The sequence below is a fragment of the Bubalus bubalis genome, chromosome 5 (assembly GCF_019923935.1).
Source record: "Bubalus bubalis isolate 160015118507 breed Murrah chromosome 5, NDDB_SH_1, whole genome shotgun sequence".
Taxonomy (NCBI): Eukaryota; Metazoa; Chordata; class Mammalia; order Artiodactyla; family Bovidae; genus Bubalus; species Bubalus bubalis.
In genome coordinates, this window is record NC_059161.1 from 100,778,298 (window position 1) to 100,797,567 (window position 19,270).

The 19,270-nt window shown below is 36.9% G+C and overlaps 1 protein-coding gene across 4 annotated transcripts in view; it reads right to left on the minus strand.

Annotated features, from left to right (window-relative positions):
• Positions 1-19,270, minus strand: part of LUZP2 (leucine zipper protein 2) — a 518,159-nt gene that overhangs the window by 261,830 nt on the left and 237,059 nt on the right. For all 4 annotated transcript variants that reach the window (XM_006064754.4, XM_044943452.2, XM_025286284.3 and 1 more), the window contains exons 3-5: positions 16,768-16,838; positions 10,188-10,269; positions 1,601-1,663 (exon numbers count right to left, since the gene is read on the minus strand). In XM_006064754.4, the coding sequence (XP_006064816.2) occupies positions 1,601-1,663; positions 10,188-10,262 (138 nt within the window). In that variant the 5' untranslated portion in view covers positions 10,263-10,269; positions 16,768-16,838. The remainder of the gene's footprint in view (positions 1-1,600; positions 1,664-10,187; positions 10,270-16,767; positions 16,839-19,270) is intronic.

The following is a 19,270-nucleotide window of genomic DNA, read 5'->3' on the forward strand; positions in this document are numbered from 1 at the left end:
AGAATTATTCTAATCTACACACTAGAAAATTAATATTAAACTTAAAACATATCCCCTGGAAGCAAATAAAATATTTTATTAATCCTCATCTGTACCTGTTATGAATAATTTATAGTTTGATTATGAAAAAGCTTCCTCACTGGTTGAATTCTAAATTAAAAAAAATTATCTATGATTAAAAGTTAACTGATAATACATATACAGAGATATAAATTAGCCCATAATCCTTTCACTATTATACAACCAAGTTTATATTTTTGTGTGTATGTGTATGGGTGTCTGTGTACAAACCCAAATGTATTTTCTTTCTGATTTTAATAATGGTTTTAATTTTGTCTTAAATATTCCTTTTACCTTAAATGACCCATAGCAAGTTTTAGACTTGAGTAGTCTAGCCCTCTCTGAGCCCCAGTGAACAAGAAAGTATCTAGTAAGCCCAGTATTTCAGTAACTCTACTTTGCTGACATTTTCCACTATAAACATTAAATCCAGGAAGATTTAGGCTTCAGGACAAACATTATCAAGTTCATCTCATTAGAATTTCTTCAGAAGAGTTAGAGGAAAAAATCATTAGAAAGAAATGGAAATAGAATCATAAGAAAGCCACTTAAAACTTTTCTTGTTTTCCTTTATCATTTTTTTGCATGTATGATACATTTTTTGCATGTATGATAAATCATTTTAATGTAATAATCAGAGGACAAATGCTAAATCTTGATACCAAGACATTTTTAAAGACTGTTTTTCAACCTGGACATAAAAGTAGTATCAATTTAGGAATAATGTAGCTCATCTGTTGCTGCAATGCTTCAACAAAAAAACTGAAGAAGGAAGGAAGGGAGGGAGGGAGTAAGGAAGGAAGGAAAGTAAAGGAGAATAGTAATGGGTAAAGCAATTGATTGAGATTTAAAATTAACCTAGGGGGGTTGATCAAAGAAGATGCATGATTAATAGTTTAATTAATGGTTTAATAGTCCTACATAACTAATTGCAGTCAAGAAAAAAAGAAATAAAGAGGCGGAATATACATGTGAAAAAATTTAGAAAATAAAGTAGTTGTATAACAAGATAGACAAAAAAATCAAAAGAGAAAAAAATGCACACAGCATTTTATAGGGTTCTTACATTTTAAAGACTGTAAGGAGAGTAGTTACAACTTATTTGCTTGTATTCAAGTCTCTTTAGTTTAAAATTATCTCACATAATTTTTTGATTCTAGATTGGCTTTTCCTAACATGAAGTCCATTTCTAATTAACTTTCTTCATCAGCTCCTGTGCCAGAATTATGTAGATAAATACATTTATGAAATAAAAATAATTTTTAATATTGTCAAAACAAAATATTATTAGAAGGATAAATAAATTGGAGATTATGAACTAATAACATTATCACATATGTGATATCACATATCACACATACCACAATTAAATTAGGAATTATCCTCTCTGAAATTCTTAACCTTATAATTTCTCTCCATTAGTACACAGCTAAAGGCCAAAATCAAATGTGACCAATACTCTAAAGTTTATGGCAAATCAATATTTGTATTTGTGCATATTCTTTGACTTCCATAAAACTCCCTGAAATATAAGTCTTACCTCATTCTGGAGATCTCGAATCATTTTGCTCTTTCTTTCCATTTCAGTCTTTAGAAAATTAATCTGAAAATAAAGAGGATATTATGTAGATGCATTTCACATTTATTTCTATAGCTTTTATAAGTTTATTTTCACAATTTTTGAAGTATAACCTAATGATTATCTCTGTCAACAAAGATGGAAAAAGAACAAAGGATTAATTTTTCATTAACCAAACTTTTATTGCCCAATTCATAAATATATCTGCTAATTATATAAAAATACTCTTTTTCTTATGTAATGAGATATTGTATTTTAATTGAGAAATGCACATTATGACTTTGATTCTTTCACCTGTATAAAGCTTAATTTTAAAAATATGGTTCCTAAACACAGCTAGAGTCTAGGGTTGGGCCTAGGAATCTCTTTTATTAAAACACTCTCCAGGTATTTCTGACATATGGCCAAGTATGAGCGGAATTGCACAGTGATGCTCCTCACCTGAAGCATGGACCCTTATAAATACTGTGCTAAAGAAACCAAGAGGTTTCTGCCTATATACAATATTGTTGAAATCTGTAACCAAATGGTAACAAAATCTAAATCAAACAATTTTTGATGGTCAAACTACATATAAAATAGAAGCAGAAGCCTGAGAACTATGTCCATCATTTCGGCCATAACAATTTTCAAAGTTAAGTTTGAATCATGAAGGTACTGACAGCAACCTGAAAATGTGAGTTATACTCATTTCAATTTGATGGATAAAACAAAGTTATCACTAGAAGGACTTGATGACAATCAAAATTAGATATGTGTGCAAAGCAGTAGTATATGTCTCCCCCAAAATAGCTTTTATACCCATTTCTACTGCTCTGGGCTGGTATCAACTTACTGGTTACCACTGTTATGGGCTGGACCAACTCTTGTGGTTCTGTTTATCACTGCAAGATGCCTTCAGCAATAACCGTCAGGAAAGTTTGAAAAAAAAAATAAGGGTTTATGACTTCTGAGTCCAGGAAATTACATGGTATAGTTTGAGGGAGTTTGTGAGGAGAGAGAATGAGAAGGAGTCCATGAACCTGGGGTTCTGCTTTTATTGGGGTGGAGAGTGGGGGCCTAGGGTTTCAGAATGTTCACTCTTTATTGGTGACTTTAAAATACGAGTGGCTATTTAAAGGGGAGAACAGAAAATCACTAAACAAAACAAAAATCAAGAAGCCCCAAAGGTTAGTTAACAAACTTAACCAAAACCTCTGAAAAAAAAAAAAAAGGCTCACTGGGGAGCAGAGGTGGGAGGTACAGCTGATTCTTCAAGTCAGTGGTTGGCAAAGTGTTTATTGGAGAAAGGCCTCTTTGAAGTGGCCACTACTACAATCAAATCTTTTTTTTTTTTTTTGATTGGTTTTTATTTATTTTTTTTAATTTTATTTTATTTTTAAACTTTACATAACTGTATTAGTTTTGCCAAATATCAGAATGAATCTTTGATGGATTGGAAGAATCAATATAGTGAAAATGAGTATACTACCCAAAGCAATCTATAGATTCAATGCAATCCCTATCAAACTACCAACAGCATTCTTCACAGAGCTAGAACAAATAATTTCACAATTTGTATGGAAATACAAAAAACCTCGAATAGCCAAAGCGATATTGAGAAAGAAGAATGGAGCTGGAGGAATCAACCTACCTGACTTCAGGCTCTACTACAAAGCCACAGTTATCAAGACAGTATGGTACTGGCACAAAGACAGAAATATAGATCAATGGAACAAAATAGAATGCCCAGAGATAAATCCACACACATATGGACACCTTATCTTTGACAAAGGAGGCAAGAATATACAATGGATTAAAGACAATCTCTTTAACAAGTGGTGCTGGGAAATCTGGTCAACCACTTGTAAAAGAATGAAACTAGAACACTTTCTAACACCATACACAAAAATAAACTCAAAATGGATTAAAGATCTCAACGTAAGACCAGAAACTATAAAACTCCTAGAGGAGAACATAGGCAAACACTCTCTGACATACATCACAGCAGGATCCTCTATGACCCACATCAAAGGAAACTATTAGCAAGGTGAAAAGACAGCCTTCAGAACAGGAGAAGATAATAGCAAATGAAGCAACTGACAAACAACTAATCTCGAGAATATACAAGCAACTACTCCAGCTCAACTCCAGAAAAATAAATGACCCAATCAAAAAATGGGCCAAAGAACTAAATAGACATTTCTCCAAAGAAGACATACAGATGGCTAACAAACACATGAAAAGATGCTCAACATCACTCATTATCAGAGAAATGCAAATCAAAACCACTATGAGGTACCATTTCACACCAGTCAGAATGGCTGTGATCCAAAAGTCTACAAGTAATAAATGCTGGAGAGGGTGTGGAGAAAAGGGAACCCTCTTACACTGTTGGTGGGAATGCAAACTAGTACAGCCACTATGGAGAACAGTGTGGAGATTCCTTAAAAAACTGGAAATCTTTTTTTTTTAATTAAAAAAATTTTATTGGCGTATCAGTCAGACACTTGAACTACAAAAAGAAATGCAAACCATCAGGACTTACAATACTCTACCTCAGTACTTAATGGGCACCAGGAAATTTTGGTATGTACAGATTTGTCTTTAGTTTTGGTTATGAACTACTTAAAGCTGTCTTGATTGTATGAATAACCTGGTGTTTCAGTGATGCCATGAAAGTGAAAGTGTTAGTCGCTTAGTCATGTCCAACTCTCTGCAACCTCATGGACTGTAGCCTGCCAGGCTCCTCCATCTGTGGGATTTTCCAGGCAAAAATATTGGAGAGGGTTGCCGTTTCCTTCTCCAGGGGATCTTCCCAACCCACAGATCAAACCCAGGTCTCCCACAATGCAGGCAGATTCTTTACCGTGTGAGCCATCGGGGACCATGGGGACAGTGACCCCATATTAGCTTATCAATGATGCCATAATTTTCCCCAAATCCTCACATTTTGATACTATTTATTATATGTTCTCCATAATTAACACTTAACTTTAATTAACAGTGTAATGAAGATATACTGCAATGTCAAGACTAAAAAAAGGACAGAGACTTGGGAATGCAATGTTCAATTATTCAGGACATACAATATATTCAGAATATTCAAAAGTCATGGCATTTTGAAACCACTGGTCTAGAATCCCAGCAGGTGTTAAGATTCCTGGAAAATCAGAAGTGAAATAGTTCCGAGAGACAGAAAATAACACTTATTTACATTGAGTAAAGAATAGATGGCCGTAATTCCTTATTCTTAATGAGAGTCAGAGCTTGAAGCTAATTCTTGCCTTCGTACTAATTATGTCTCACTTAGGGCAAGTTAAGCCATAAAAATTAACAAGAGTGGTGAAATGCATCCAGAGAGCATTAATGGATTTAATTACTCTGGCTACACCTGATAGATCATCCTTTCTTGCTGTTTGTTAGGTTTTTCATACGGGACACAAGTTTGTAGGATTTGCTACTCCACTATCTGCTTACAGATCAAAACAGATGCTCACATGTTCATAAAAAGTATTTGCAAATGGAATTAGATCAAGACAGCTTTATTTTTAATTTTCATTAAAATGTTTTTTCATTTTATTTTTCAAAATTTTGTCTTCTTTTATATTTTTGTGATTTAAAAGTACTATCACCTTCAAGTTTTATAACGTTTTACTATGGACTTACTGGGGATTCTCAGGTGGTGCTAGTGGTAAAGAACCCACCTGCCAATGCAGGAGACACAAAAGATGCAAGTTTTATCCCTAGGGTTCTGACCACTGGGTCAGGAAAATCCCCTGGAGGAGGGCATGGCAACCCACTCCAGTATTTTTGCCTGGAGAATCCTATGGACAGAGGAGCCTGGCAGGCTGTAGTCCATAGGGTTGCACAGAGTTGGACTTACTAATATGGGTATTTGCAACATCTTTTGCATAAAATATACAGTCTTCTTTTATGGAAAAAGGCAGAGTAATCAGATATGTAATCAAGGGCAGCACATAAGAGTATTTGCTCCTAAGTCTAAAATAGCATGACAATATTTACAATATCAAATCCAAATGTTTTCCCTCTAGTTGGGAATGAGCAGTTTATATTTCTCACTGTCCCCTTCTTAGCCAACATTAAACTACATCAACTAGAGTCTTTCTAGCAGAAAGAATAATCACTGAATTATTTGCAACAATTATATACTTATTTAATCCTCAATAAGGAGAAAAAGCACAAACATTTTGAGTCTTTACCAAAGTTTGGAAATGAGGAGTCCCAGTAGTATGAAATCTATTTTTTTTTCTAGATTCTACCAGATATACATTAAAAATAATACTTCTACTAATTAAATATATTTTATTCCCATATTTGTTAAGCTTTCTGTCATCTATTTTTGTACTTTGACTTAGGACTTACTCATCATTCAACTCAAAACACAAACACATTCCCTCCAAAAGACAAGTATTATTTATTTCCATGGGTGTTTGCATTCATTGATCTTGATGATATATTTTGTTAACATAATCTTTAATTTTCTCTTATAGAATTTTTACATGTACATTCATTAGTAGAAAAATAGCTATTAATTTATATATATAGCCATTAATTGATTTTGGAATAATAAGTGATGATGTTCATAAAATTAGATGAAAGTTTTCAAACTTTTTTCTATTTTTCAGAAATTATTTGCCTATATTTGAAATTGGGTCTCAGATGGCGCTAGTGGTAAATAACCTGCCTGCCAGTGCAGGAGACATAAGAGACTTGACTTCGATCCCTGGGTTGAGAAGACCCCCTGCAGTACGAAATGGCAAGCCACTCCAGTATTCTTGCCTGGAGAATCACATGGACAGAGAAGCCTGGTGGGCTACAGTCCATGGGGTCACAAATAATTGGACACAACTGAAGCAAATTAGTCAGTATTTGAAATTAGCTTATCTTTAAAAATTGGTAGAAGTCACCTTCTAGCCCTGGAATATATGGGAAAAGAGGTCTTTCAGCATAATAAAATTTTGAATGTATTCAGTTATTCAAGTATTACATTTCTTCTTGCAAAAATGTTAGCATTTTATATTTATTCATCTAGGAATTTACATGTACATTTTAAATGTACCAGTGACCTGTTGCTCATAATAACTTATTTTGTTTAATTCCTGTTATGACTATTAGCTCTCTTTTAATTAAACATTTTAAAATTGGAGTCTTTTTATTCTTAATCTTTCTCAAAGCCTATTTATCAGTCTTTTCAAATAACTTAATCATTTTTTTTTCTATTTTATTGTCGTCTTCACCAACTTTTATAATACTGTCTTTCTTACACTGATGTTTTGCTTTTTCAAAAACTTCTTGAATTTTTGTTGCTAGTATTCTGTCTTTCTGGAAAAAATGCATGCAAAGCTCTGAATCTACCTCAACTATTACACTGGCACATAGTGTCTTCATTATTATTATTTCTTTACATATTTTATTATTTCTTAGTAACTAAAGAGTTATTAGGAAATGTTTTATATATTTTCAAAACATAAGGAATTGTTTAACTATTTATTTAAACATTTATTAAAATACATTGAAACTTTGGCTATCAGTAATTTTTTTCCTACATTATTCTTTCAATTGGAAATTTTATTTATTACAATTGTTTTCTTTCTATTGAGTAGATTAAATTTAGTTTCTGTTTAAACTATATGCCAGATAACAATTTTAGGGTAATCATGCATGTTATTTTAATTTGAATTATTCCCCAAATTCTTCAAATAAGGAAACTTGCAGGTTAAAGAACTTAATTTTATAGACAATAGATGGACCACTGGGCTTCCCAGGTAGCTCAGTGGGTAAAGAAATTGCCTGCAATGCAGGAGACACAAGTCCAGTCCCTGGGTTGGGCAGATCCCCTGGAGGAAGGCAAGGCAACCTGCTCCAGTATTCTTGACTGGAAAATCCCATGGACAGAGGAGCCTGGCGGGTACAATCCATGGGGTCACAAAGAGTCGGACATGACTGGAGTGACTGAGCATGCATGTACAGATGAACCACTAGGAATTTAAACCTGAATATTCTTATTCTGTGCTTCCCTGGTGGCTCAGATGGTAAAGCCTCTGCCTGCAACGCAGGAGACCTGGGTTCGATCCCTGGATCGGGAAGTTCCTCTGGAGAAGGAAATGACAACTCACTCCATTTGCCATTTCCATCTTGCCTGGAAAATCCCATGGATGGAGGAGCCTTTCTTTTCTTTCTTTCTTTCTATTCTTATTCTGTAGCACATGTTAGGTTATGAATACATTTAGGGAGTTTCTGGCTCAGTACAGTATTATGGGGTGGGAGAGGAAAATCCTCCCTCAAGATTCAATGCTGAATTTTAAGAAAAGTACTAGAAGGGTTCTGAGAGGGACCTTCTTCTCCCCAACTATGCATCCCTTGTCCCCATTATTCTGATACTTGGCTATTCTAGCTTTTGCTGAGCTCCTTTAAAAATTATAGCTTTCTTCTTTTAAGATGTTAGACACAGTTTGTGTAACATATTAAACACAGGTTCATGCCTTGGCTTCTCTAAATATTAACTGTGTAAATACAAGCAACAGTTATTCACTTTCAGTAAAAAAAATTAAACAAAAATAATAGTGTGCCATTTTGTTGTGAGAATCTGAGAAAATAGTATGTGTGGAAACTTCTATTCTGGTCTAAATGCCATTATTTATGACTGGGCTATGCACAAATTGAGATTAAATATGATAAGTCAAGGCAGAAACGGGATTGCAGTTAGGGTCACTCAGTACACGGAGTCAGATTTTGAGGGGAGGAATCGACACGGTGGTACTAAAAATGTGTCTGCTCTTTCATGTGACACAAGTGTCTAAAGAAGGGCTTCCCAGGTGGCACCAGGGCTGAAGAACCTGCCTGCCAATGCAGGAGACGTTAAGAGACGCAGGTTCTATCCCTGACTTGGGAAGATCCCCTGGAGGAGGGCATGGCAACCCACTCCAGTATTCTTGTCTGGGAAATCCCATGGACAGAGGAGCCTGATGGGCTACAGTCAGTCCATAGAGTTGCACAGAGTCAGACATGACTGAAATGACTTAGCACACACATATGTCCAAAGAGCTAGACACGAGGGTGCACTGTATGTAGGTTTAGGTTAGCAGTGAGTGCTGCCATGGCATAACAGAGAAGAATAAAGGCACTCATCTTTACTGGTGGGCTGCACAGATAACAATGAATTTATTAACAGGAAATAAATCTGCGCCTAGGAAAATCAAGTCATTATTACAAAGACTGTCTCCAGGAAGCAGTTACTCCAGATGACAGACAGGGCTAAGTTTCAGAGGCAAATTCTATACTCTAATTCAGATTATTCAAGGAGGCCTTGCAAAAGAAAGGCAGGCATTTCTGCCAATTCTCAAAGGAGCTGGCGTCCCATATAATCAACCTGACAAGCAGCCCCTATGTCTCAGAGCCTGCTGAAATCATTCAAACTGGCCAATCCTAGACCAGCTTACCTCGCTTAACCCCTTCCTTCCCACGGAAACCACAATAGAGGCTCTTGTCCACAGTTTCTCCACCTTCATTTGCCCCGGGACTGACCTGGGGCTTCCCTGCATGGTCCCTGGTCATGTGGCATGTCACCCTTCTTGGAAACTGTGGGAAATAACTATTTTTCCAAATGTAGTCATTTCCTGATATGTTGCTCTTGTGTGCTCATGCTGAGTTGCTTTAGTCGTGTCCAACTCTTCACAACCCCACGGACTGTAGCCCACCAGGCTCCTCTGTCCATGGGATTCTCCAGGCAAGAATACTGGAGTGGACTGCCATGCCCTCTTCCAGGGGATCTTCTTGACCCAGGGATCGAACCTGTGCCTCCTGTGGCTTCTATATTGTAGGTAGATTCTTTACCACTGAGCCACCGGGGAAGCCCTTCTGTTGGTCTTACTATACCTTATAATTTTAATTAATAGACTATACTTTAAAAAAGACTCAGGCCCTCAAATAAAATAAAAGCTTCAATCCCCATAAGTTGTACATAAAGGGGGAACAGGTAGAAATCTAGTTTTCAGCACTACTACCCAGACCACTCTCCCTCCTGCTTATGGGGAATATTAGTCATAAAAATTGAAATATGAAGGTCAAGTGAACATGATTTTGAGAGAGAAAATCTGGAGAGAAGATTCACTCTTAAACCTTGGGGTGTATCAGGATCACCTGTGGAGATGATTAAATAGGCAGATGGTGTAGCCCCACCCTTGAGAGACATCTATTCAGGGGTTGTAGGGCATGGCTCAGGGTTCTGTATAGCTTAACTTAGTTCCAGGTCACATCCCAAATCCAAGGGCTGCTGATATGGGGCCTGACACCAGCACTCCTGTCCTCAGTTTCTCATTCATAAATAAGTGTTGGGAATTAGTGGACCCCTAAGAAGCAAATACATATTATTTTTGGAATGAATGCTGATGAAGCATGTTTTATAATCTTGGTGATGATGTTTTATTTATTGTATTTTCGTTTTTATTTGTTCGAGGTGTGTTTGTTCAATAGTGATTTTGGGGAAAAAAAATAAATGAACAATTCTCCAGCTCCAAAGCAAAGGACACAAAAAAGAAACACTTACAGTAGCCTCTTGTTTTTCTGCTTTGTCAGCTGTCTCCTTAAGCTGACTTTCCAGGGCCTCCTGGAGAGCCTTCATTTGTTCTCTTGTTTAGGAGAAAACAGAGAGGAAAAGAGAGACATAATATAACTCTGTACACTATGAAATAAGATTTCACTGCACATATACACTTAGGAAACATAACTAGAATGTATAGAAACACAGTTAAATATACAGGATGCAACTCAGGATTCTGGTAAAGAGTACTGTCTCCCATGGAAGCTCGAAAAGCAAGCTGTATTTAAGAGAAATTGCCTTGCTCTTGTGTCTCATAAGAATCCCACTGTGAGAGCTGCGTAATGTGTCAAATCATATCAATAAAATAATTAAGAGTTGGAAAGCTAATTTTAGTGACAGCGTGCTAGGGTGTGAACATGCTGTTCAGGAAAAAAGAAAAAAAAAAAAAGTCACCATAGACTTGCTGATAGGATAAAATCATCATTCCCTTGGATGCCCCAGTTGACTAATTCTAAAGCATTATGTTTTAGACATCTTGTGTAAGGTCTGAGAGTTTTTGTAAAGACAAAGAGAACAAAAGACTTATTTCTAATGTGAAAGCTCATTTATTGGGGATAATAAAAAACACATGTCTTCACACATATACACATTGTGTCTCAAGCTCCCTAGGACATACGGACCATGTCTCACACTAAAAATTAAATACTTTCATAAATATGCATTTCCTTCAAAGGTTTAGGATTTTCTCAATTATGACAGATTGTATTATCTTTCTGTGCCTTCATTTTATCATCTAAGCTATCACTTCAGACAGCAGATAACAGCATATGAGTGAAGTATGTGTGTTAAGTGTTGTCGTGTGTTAAGTATGGCTAGAGGACTAAACTCCTTCAAAGCAACAGCAAAGACCAAATGAAAACCTAGCTTACAGACTAAAATTCCCAGTCTAGAGCCAAAAGATAACTTCTGGAACAAAAATATTTTCTTGGTGTGTAACCACAATAGGGAGACTATGGAATAGGAGAGTATACTCGGAGACTCATTTTCATCCATCCATAAAATGGGCACAATGACAGAACTGCCTCGTAGATTTGTAATGAGGTTTAGAAGACAATAAGGCACGCAAAATACTTGGAAAATAATCACTCACTACACATGAGATCTGGAGAAGGCAATGGCACCCCACTCCAGTACTTTTGCCTGGAAAATCTCACGGATGGAGGAGCCTGGTAGGCTGCAGTCCATGGGGTCGCTAAGAGTCGGACACGACTGAGAGACTTCCCTTTCATCTTTCACTTTCATGCATTGGAGAAGGAAATGCCAACCCACTCCAGTGTTCTTGCCTGGAGAATCCCAGGGATGGGGGAGCCTGGTAGGCTGCCATCTGTGGGGTCACACAGAGTCGGTCACGACTGAAGCGACTTAGCAGCAGCAGCAGCACACGAGATCACTGTCATAACCACTGGTACCACTAGAGGTTCCTGTGTTCATTCTTTGACTAGCACATCCTGCACAAACGCAAGCTGCTCTTCACGCAGAAGAACTTAATGACGCCTCCAGTTTTCTTATCTAGAAACTCCTAGGTCACACTCTCAGTTTTAGGACTATCCATGAAAGTCTATACGATTGTTGTAATCAATCTGGATGTTGTTTACCAAAGCAAAACATAATAGGGACAAGTTATAAAATAATTACAGTCACTTTGGTTCTTAGATGATCTATGTGTGATTGGGTAAAACTTTAATATGCTTTCATTTAAAGTGGATTTTAAATTTCAGTTTCCATTACAGCCTCAGATAGGTTTAATTTACTAAAACTGTTTATTAGAATGAAGAGTCACATGTGCTGACTGCTAAGTTGATTCAGTGGTGTCCGACTCTTTGCGACTCTATGGACTGTAGCCCGCCAGGCTCCTCTGCCCATGGGATTCTCCAGGCAAGAATCTGGAGTGGGTTGCCATTTTCTTCTCCAGGGGGTCTTCCTGACCAAAGGTTTGAACCCTCATCTCTTAAGTTTCCTGCATTAACAGGCGGGTTCTTTACTATTAGGTGCAACCTGGCAAGCCCCCAAAGTGCCACATACAGATACTTAAAATCTGGATTTCCATGATTGCTTCTGATATTTTTCACAAAGACTTGTGACACAATATACTATGAACGTCTACCTATATTGTAGGCTTATAGTACACCAGGCACTCAATAAACTTCACATCAAATTGTAGTATCTTATTGCAAATGGAAAACTGATACATAAAGAGGTAGTGGAACTGTGTTCTGGACCATATGTGCTCAAATTCTAGAGAGTCATTACAATATCTCTATTGAGGGAGAGAGACAGAGAGAAAAAGAAGGACGGAAGGATCCACGTTCTATTCCTAACACTCAAATATTCAACAAGTATTGAATAAAAATACAACAGGACTATCATGATCTGTGTGTTTAGTCGCGCAGTCGTGTCTGACTCTTTGTGACCCCATGGACTGTTAGCCGGCCAGACTCTTCTGTCCATGGGGATTCTCCAGGTAAGAATCCTGGAGTGGGTTGCCATATGCCCCTCCAGGGAATCTTCTCAACCCAGGAATCAAACCCAGGTCTCTGCCTTCGTAGGAGGATTCTTTACCGTCTGAGCCACCAAGGAAGCCCAAGAATACTGGAGTGGGTAGCCTGTCCCTTCTCTGGGGATCTTCCTGACCCAGAAATCGAACCACGATCTCCTGCATTGCAGGCATATTCTTTACCAGCTGAGCTATCAGGAAAGCCCTAGGAATACTATATTTCCAACTAAAAACTTTTATATTAGAATCTTATAATAATTATTTATTACTTCTGGATTTTAAAATTCTCATTTTTATTTTTAAAGTGATACATATGTTTTAAATTATAAAATATAAATTTTATAAAATCCAATATATATATACATATATATTAAAAAATACCCACATACTGACATCTATAGGCAATGGGGAGTAAGAAAAAAAAAGTAAACTGCAGAAGCTGTTAACAAAAACTGGAGAAACAGAATTCTGCACATTTTCACGGCAAGGAAAGCTATTCACCAGAATGGCAAAGCAATCCTTTTGAAACTTTTGAATATCTCCATCTCCTCTTAGATTTTTCAAGCTTATTTCTGGACATTCTCACTGCTCTCATGCTTTAGGTGTCCCCAAACCCCCCAAACTTGGTGAGTTTTACTTCAATGAGAAATTCTTGCTGACTTGCTCAAGGACCATCCCTGTCCACCAAGTGAGATTTGCACAGGATAGAGCTTTTCTAGGTCCCTATCTGGCACTGAACTGAAACTTGAATTCTAAAGAACTGTGACAGGCTTCTCCAATGCTGAGTATATTTCAGCATAGAATTGCATGGTTACAAGGAATTTTAAAAGGCAGCTCTTTCACACATCTTCCATTTCCAATTATAAACATAAAAATGCCTCACCCTACAGGAAGGTATTTTTTTCGAATGGTTACCAGCCTATATTGCAGTAACATCACAGAAAGAAATCTTGCTGCTATCCCAGGCATTCTTTTCCTTTTCAGAGAACTCAATATAGTAAAATCCATTAGTACACAGAGTCCAAAACCGCTTTCTTAGAATCTCTATGCAGCAACCATTGTAGAGCTTAAAATATATCATTCCTTTTTATTTTCAAGACATACATGCATGCTAAGTGGCTTCAGTTGTGTCTGACTCTGTGTGGCCCTATGGATGGTAGCCCACCAGGCTCCTCTGTCCATGGGATTTTCTAGGCAAGAATACTGGAGTGGGTTGCCATTTCCTTCTCCAAATTATTGAGTACTCTTCTATCCCCCAGGGTCTCTATTTTGTGGTTGCATAATCTCACTCCTCACATGGTATGGCTTAAAAGTCTCTCCATCAACTTGAAGATCCTTTTATGAATATTGCCTAGGCTGTCTAAATATTTTTGTAAATGTAAAAATCAAGAGTCAATGCAACTTTCTCTCTCTCTCATGTAAAATTCTGTGTGCGTGTGTGCACACCCACACACACTCCTTTTTCTGTACCTCTTGGTGGAAAGATATGCTGCTCTACCTGGTTATTTATGGCCACCTCATATTCTCTGAGTTTACTTACTTATAATCTAGTACAGCTAAACAGAGAGATTTCATTGGTTGCTTCTTGGCACACAATTCCAAGAGGGAAATTCTAATTGATTCAGTTTTGTTTTGCTGGCCACCTTGAGCTAATTATCTGTATCCAGTGATATCAGAGTCAGATAAAAAGTAGTCTAGAAACCATTTCTCTAGGGAAGGACCAGGTGATAATCCCAGAGGACAAAGAATTACTGGGAATCGGGTATATACCTAGATGGAATCTGCAATACATTATAATCTTTCCAGCTCTGATAATACTTCTAAATTCGCAACCAATTAATACTATTTATAGTCGGAGAAGGTTTTTCTCTTTTACTATTTATCAATCTCTCTTATTTTGGAAATGAGATACATAGCCTCTTTCACATTCAGATAATCATGATTTTTATATATCTCTAACTAAACAGAAAAAAAAAAACATATCAAATGCATTACACTTTTGAGAAATCACCTATTTATAGGTGATTTGTTTGAATTTTCCATTCTGACTTTGTGCATTACATAAGTTATGCATTTTAAGCAAATTTTATAGTTTTGGATGAAACTTGGAAAGCATAATTCCAAAATATTTGCTCCATTTAATCCATTCATTGAAAGACTTGGTCCATCATCTGCCATTCATATACCCTGCCAAATATGATGATGACCTGAAATTCTTAACAACTCTAGTCATATTTTTCCTTGTTTGCATGGATATTTTGAGTGTCATGTAGAAACAGCCTTAGATAACTTAAGAAAATAGCAGCAAACTAAAGGAATACGTTTTTCGTTTTCCACATCATGCATAAGCCTGTCTCTTCATCTGTGTTTCTTGTGCAATAAGAAACACTGACGCTGTTGTCTTCACGCCCTGGTGCTTGCTGATGAAGTCTCTCTGTCCTCTTCTCTAGGCCACCTTTTCTCAACCTGGTCTATGCCTCTTTCTTTCTGCCTTGAACGATGTTGTCAGAATAATTCCCCTAAAATGCATTTTACATTGTATCATCCTTTTTCAGAGCTACCTAAATGAGCCTTCTGTTGAAGTCCACTTTCAGCCAACTTTCAAGAATGGCCCCCGTCTACGTGTGACAGCCTCGTTTTCTAATCTTTCCTGACTCACTCTGTCCTCTTCAGTCAATGCAATCCCCTCACTGGTGTTGCACATGGATTATGCAGAAGTCATTTCTACTTTTATGTTTTTGCTAATTATCTTTTCCAAACATGGGAGAGTCTGCAAAGCTAATAACTTTCAGTGACACTTGGTCTGCTTTAATTAGCTATTCCTATTGAAAATATGGCTGATAATTCTCCACTAACTCAGTGAACCACAAATGCTTATGTGTTTTAAAAGGTGGATGATTTCAAACCAGTAAAAATAGGTTAAAATTATGTACTTTTGAAAACATGCTCAGACCTATATTTTACATGAGATCTTTTTAATATTGGACTCTGGAGAGAATTTCATGTTCAAGAAATAAAGATTTCATTGAAATACTGAAAAGAGTCAAGAAGAGATGCTCGATTTGGTATTTTTAACATGTCACTGCCTCAATGACATGAGGTTTCTGGGTCAAGAGGCAAAGACAGTGGAGAAGACACAAGATGGTAAGCAGAGGGTACATAGTGTACTGCCTGCCAGCTTCTTAAACAGCTTTCTGCCTTGGATAGGTAGACTAACTTGAAAGGGTGTGACTATAGGTAAGATACAGCAGAGCAAATTCCAATTTAATACAACTCTCAGCAGCTTGCTTAAGCATTTTGAGCAACAATTTCCCATTTATTGAATGGGGACAATAATAACTACTCTGTAATTGTAGTATTGAAACAAAAAATGTATGTATATATATAAAACCAGCAGAGCCTCTAATAAATGTGTAACAAATACAAAGGCTAGCTCTTTTTTACCTTATAATACCTTGGCTTTTTAATGTGTTTGTTAGACAAGCAATTTCAAGTCATAAGGTTTTTTTTTTAATACTAGGTATAAATCTAGTTCATACTTCACTTCCTTTAAAAATAAAGTAACAGTAATAAAAATGTTCTATTATGCTATTAATAAAATTACCCCATTCCTTACCAACCCAATTATCACCAGGATCAAGCTGTGATACTATTAAAAATGGCCCACTATGTCAAAGCTGTTGGATCTGTATATTGATGGGCAGACTTATGGCTCCATCTTATAAGATAATAGAGGAACATACTCCAGATCCTTAATAGCTGAATTGAGATCTGCATATAGGCATGGTCACTATTAGCATCCACCAGGGAACATACTACAAATACAGAATCTCAAGTGCCCCCATATATATATATATATATATATATATATATATATATATAGTGATTTGAGCAAGATTCTCATATATTAAAATGTAAATAAGGTTATAAAGAAATGAATGCATTTAAAATAAACTTATTCATGTGAAGTTGCTGGATGAATTTTGGCGATGGAAAAAAAAGAACTGAGAAAATAAAAGAATGCAGCCTTACCTTTGTTTTTGACCTATTTCCAGAAGCTTCTGAACATCAGTTTTAGCAGATATCTCATCGTTTTTCAAATTCTGATAAGAAAATTGGGAAAAGGAAGTCTTATTCAGGTGATAGATTGAAGCTGACTTTACTGTTGTGTTTATGGCACAAGGTGTGCCCTGAAGTAAGAACGCGCAAATGAGGCTATGATGGCCCCTTGGCTCTCAGGACACACAGTTTATGACACCAGCTAGGGAAAGTGCTACACAGTGAGTGAAAGGATATGAACTGAGTTTCAGTCTTTAGAGGTTCAATGAAAGAGAAAGTACTCTCCAAATATCTAGGTGTCTTTTTAAATGAATATGCCTGTGTTTTTGCTTAGTCACTCAGTTATGTCCGACTCTTTGCAACACCATGGACTGTGGCCCATCAGACTCTTTGTTCATGGGATTCTCTAGGCAAGAATACTGGAGTGGGTTGCCATTCCCTTCTGCAGGGGATCTTCCTGACCCAGGGATTGAATTCCAATCTCCTGCATTGCAGGTGGATTCTTTGCCGTCTGAGCCACCAGGGTAGCTCCATAATGGAATATAAAATATATTATCTGTTCTTCATTCGAAGTTTTACCATGTTCTCTGCAGGCATGTGAAACTTGTTTTGGCATAGTTTCTACAAACAAAAGGAGACATAAAAGACCTCTATAATAAGCTAAATAATAATACATTCAAAATCAAAGCAGTCAAATGGCATGTACCTATTTGGCCGTGTCTATCTATTATTTATAAGTAATGTATTAGAATACATATTAAAAATACTAGGACCAGTGCAAATTGTAATGGTACTGTACAGATAGTGGATTAAGGAAAAAAAAATACCACCTGGCAAATATTTACTCTGGCAAATTTAGCATTGATAGACTGTGAATCAAAACAGCGAACTCCACTGAGCTTTTCTCATTAGGTAAGCTATCTTGTTAAGCCTTCAATAAGAACTTTCTTATTTATACCCAATAAACTATTTAACATGGTAACAGATCCTTCTAGATATTAAAAGTTGAAATAGAGACAATAATATTGTTTGTAGGAAGAGCACCTATGACAAGTAAAACATTAACAAGAATGGCAAATACTTTGTTTACTTAATATTTATTTAACATCAAAGGCATGGTGTCTGCCTTCACCAATTTTTCATCCTAAAGCTACGAACAATTTTCATACAGTAAGTTAAGTGTTCTGATAGGCATGTGGTAGAGTGAACTTCACAAAAGAAGAATCTTTCCTAAAATGATTGAGGTCATTATTAGGAAATAGCCAATAAAAGATGCTGCGTTTATTTGCAAAGAGTGCATGTATTCCAGCTAAGTCGCTTCAGCAATGTCCAACTCTTTGTGACCCCATAGACTGCAGTCTGCCAGGCTCCTCTGTCCATGGAATTCTCCATGCAAGAATGCTAGAGTGAGTTGCCATTTCCTTCTGCAGGAGATCTTTCCAATTCAGGGATCGAATTGGAAATCGATCCCACGTCTCTTACATCTCCTGCGCTGGCAGGTGGTTTCTTTACCACTAGCACCACCTGGGAAGCCCTTGGAAAGAATAGCTCGAAGAAGAAAACAGGATAGAGGAGGGTTGAGGGGAAATCACTAACCATCTAATTTACATTTCAAAGTGCATCACGGCTATATGACCTGGGGCAGGTCACAAAATCTGCCTTTCAACTTCCTTGTGTGATAAATTGTGGGATTAGTTCCAGAAAAACATATACTTCTGCTTTATTGACTATGCCAAAGCCTTTGACTGTGAATCACAACAAACTGTGGAAAATTCTTCAAGAGATGGGAATACCAGACCACTTGACCTGCCTCCTGAGAAATCTGTATTCAAGTCAAGAAGCAACAGTTAGAACTGGACATGGAACAACAGACTGGTTCAAAATCAGGAAAGGAGTACATCAAGGCTGTATATCATCACCCTGTTTATGTAACTTACATGCAGAGTACATCATGAGAAATGCTGGGCTGGATGAAGCACAAGCTGGAATCAAGATTGCCAGGAGAAATACCAATAACCTCAGATATGCAGATGGCACCAGCTTTACAGCAGAAAATGAAGAAGAACTAAAGAGCTTCTTGATGGAAGTGGAAGAGGAGACTGAAAAGGTTGGCTTAAAGCTCAGCATTCAGAAAACTTAAGATCATGGCACCTGGTCCAATCACTTCATAGCAAATAGATGAGGAAACAGTGGAAACAGTAACAGACTTCATTTTTCTGGGCTCCAAAATCACTGCAGATGGTGACTGCAGCCATGAAATTAAAAGATGCTTGCTCCTTGGAAGGAAGGTTATGACCAACCTAGACAGCATATTAAAAAGCAGAGACATTACTTTGCCAACAAAGGTCCATGTAGTCAAGGCTACGGTTTTTCCAGTGGTCATGTATGGATGTGAGAGTTGGACTATAAAAAAAACTGAGTGCCAAAGAATTGATGCTTTTGAACTATGGTGTTGGAGAAGACTCATGAGAGTCCC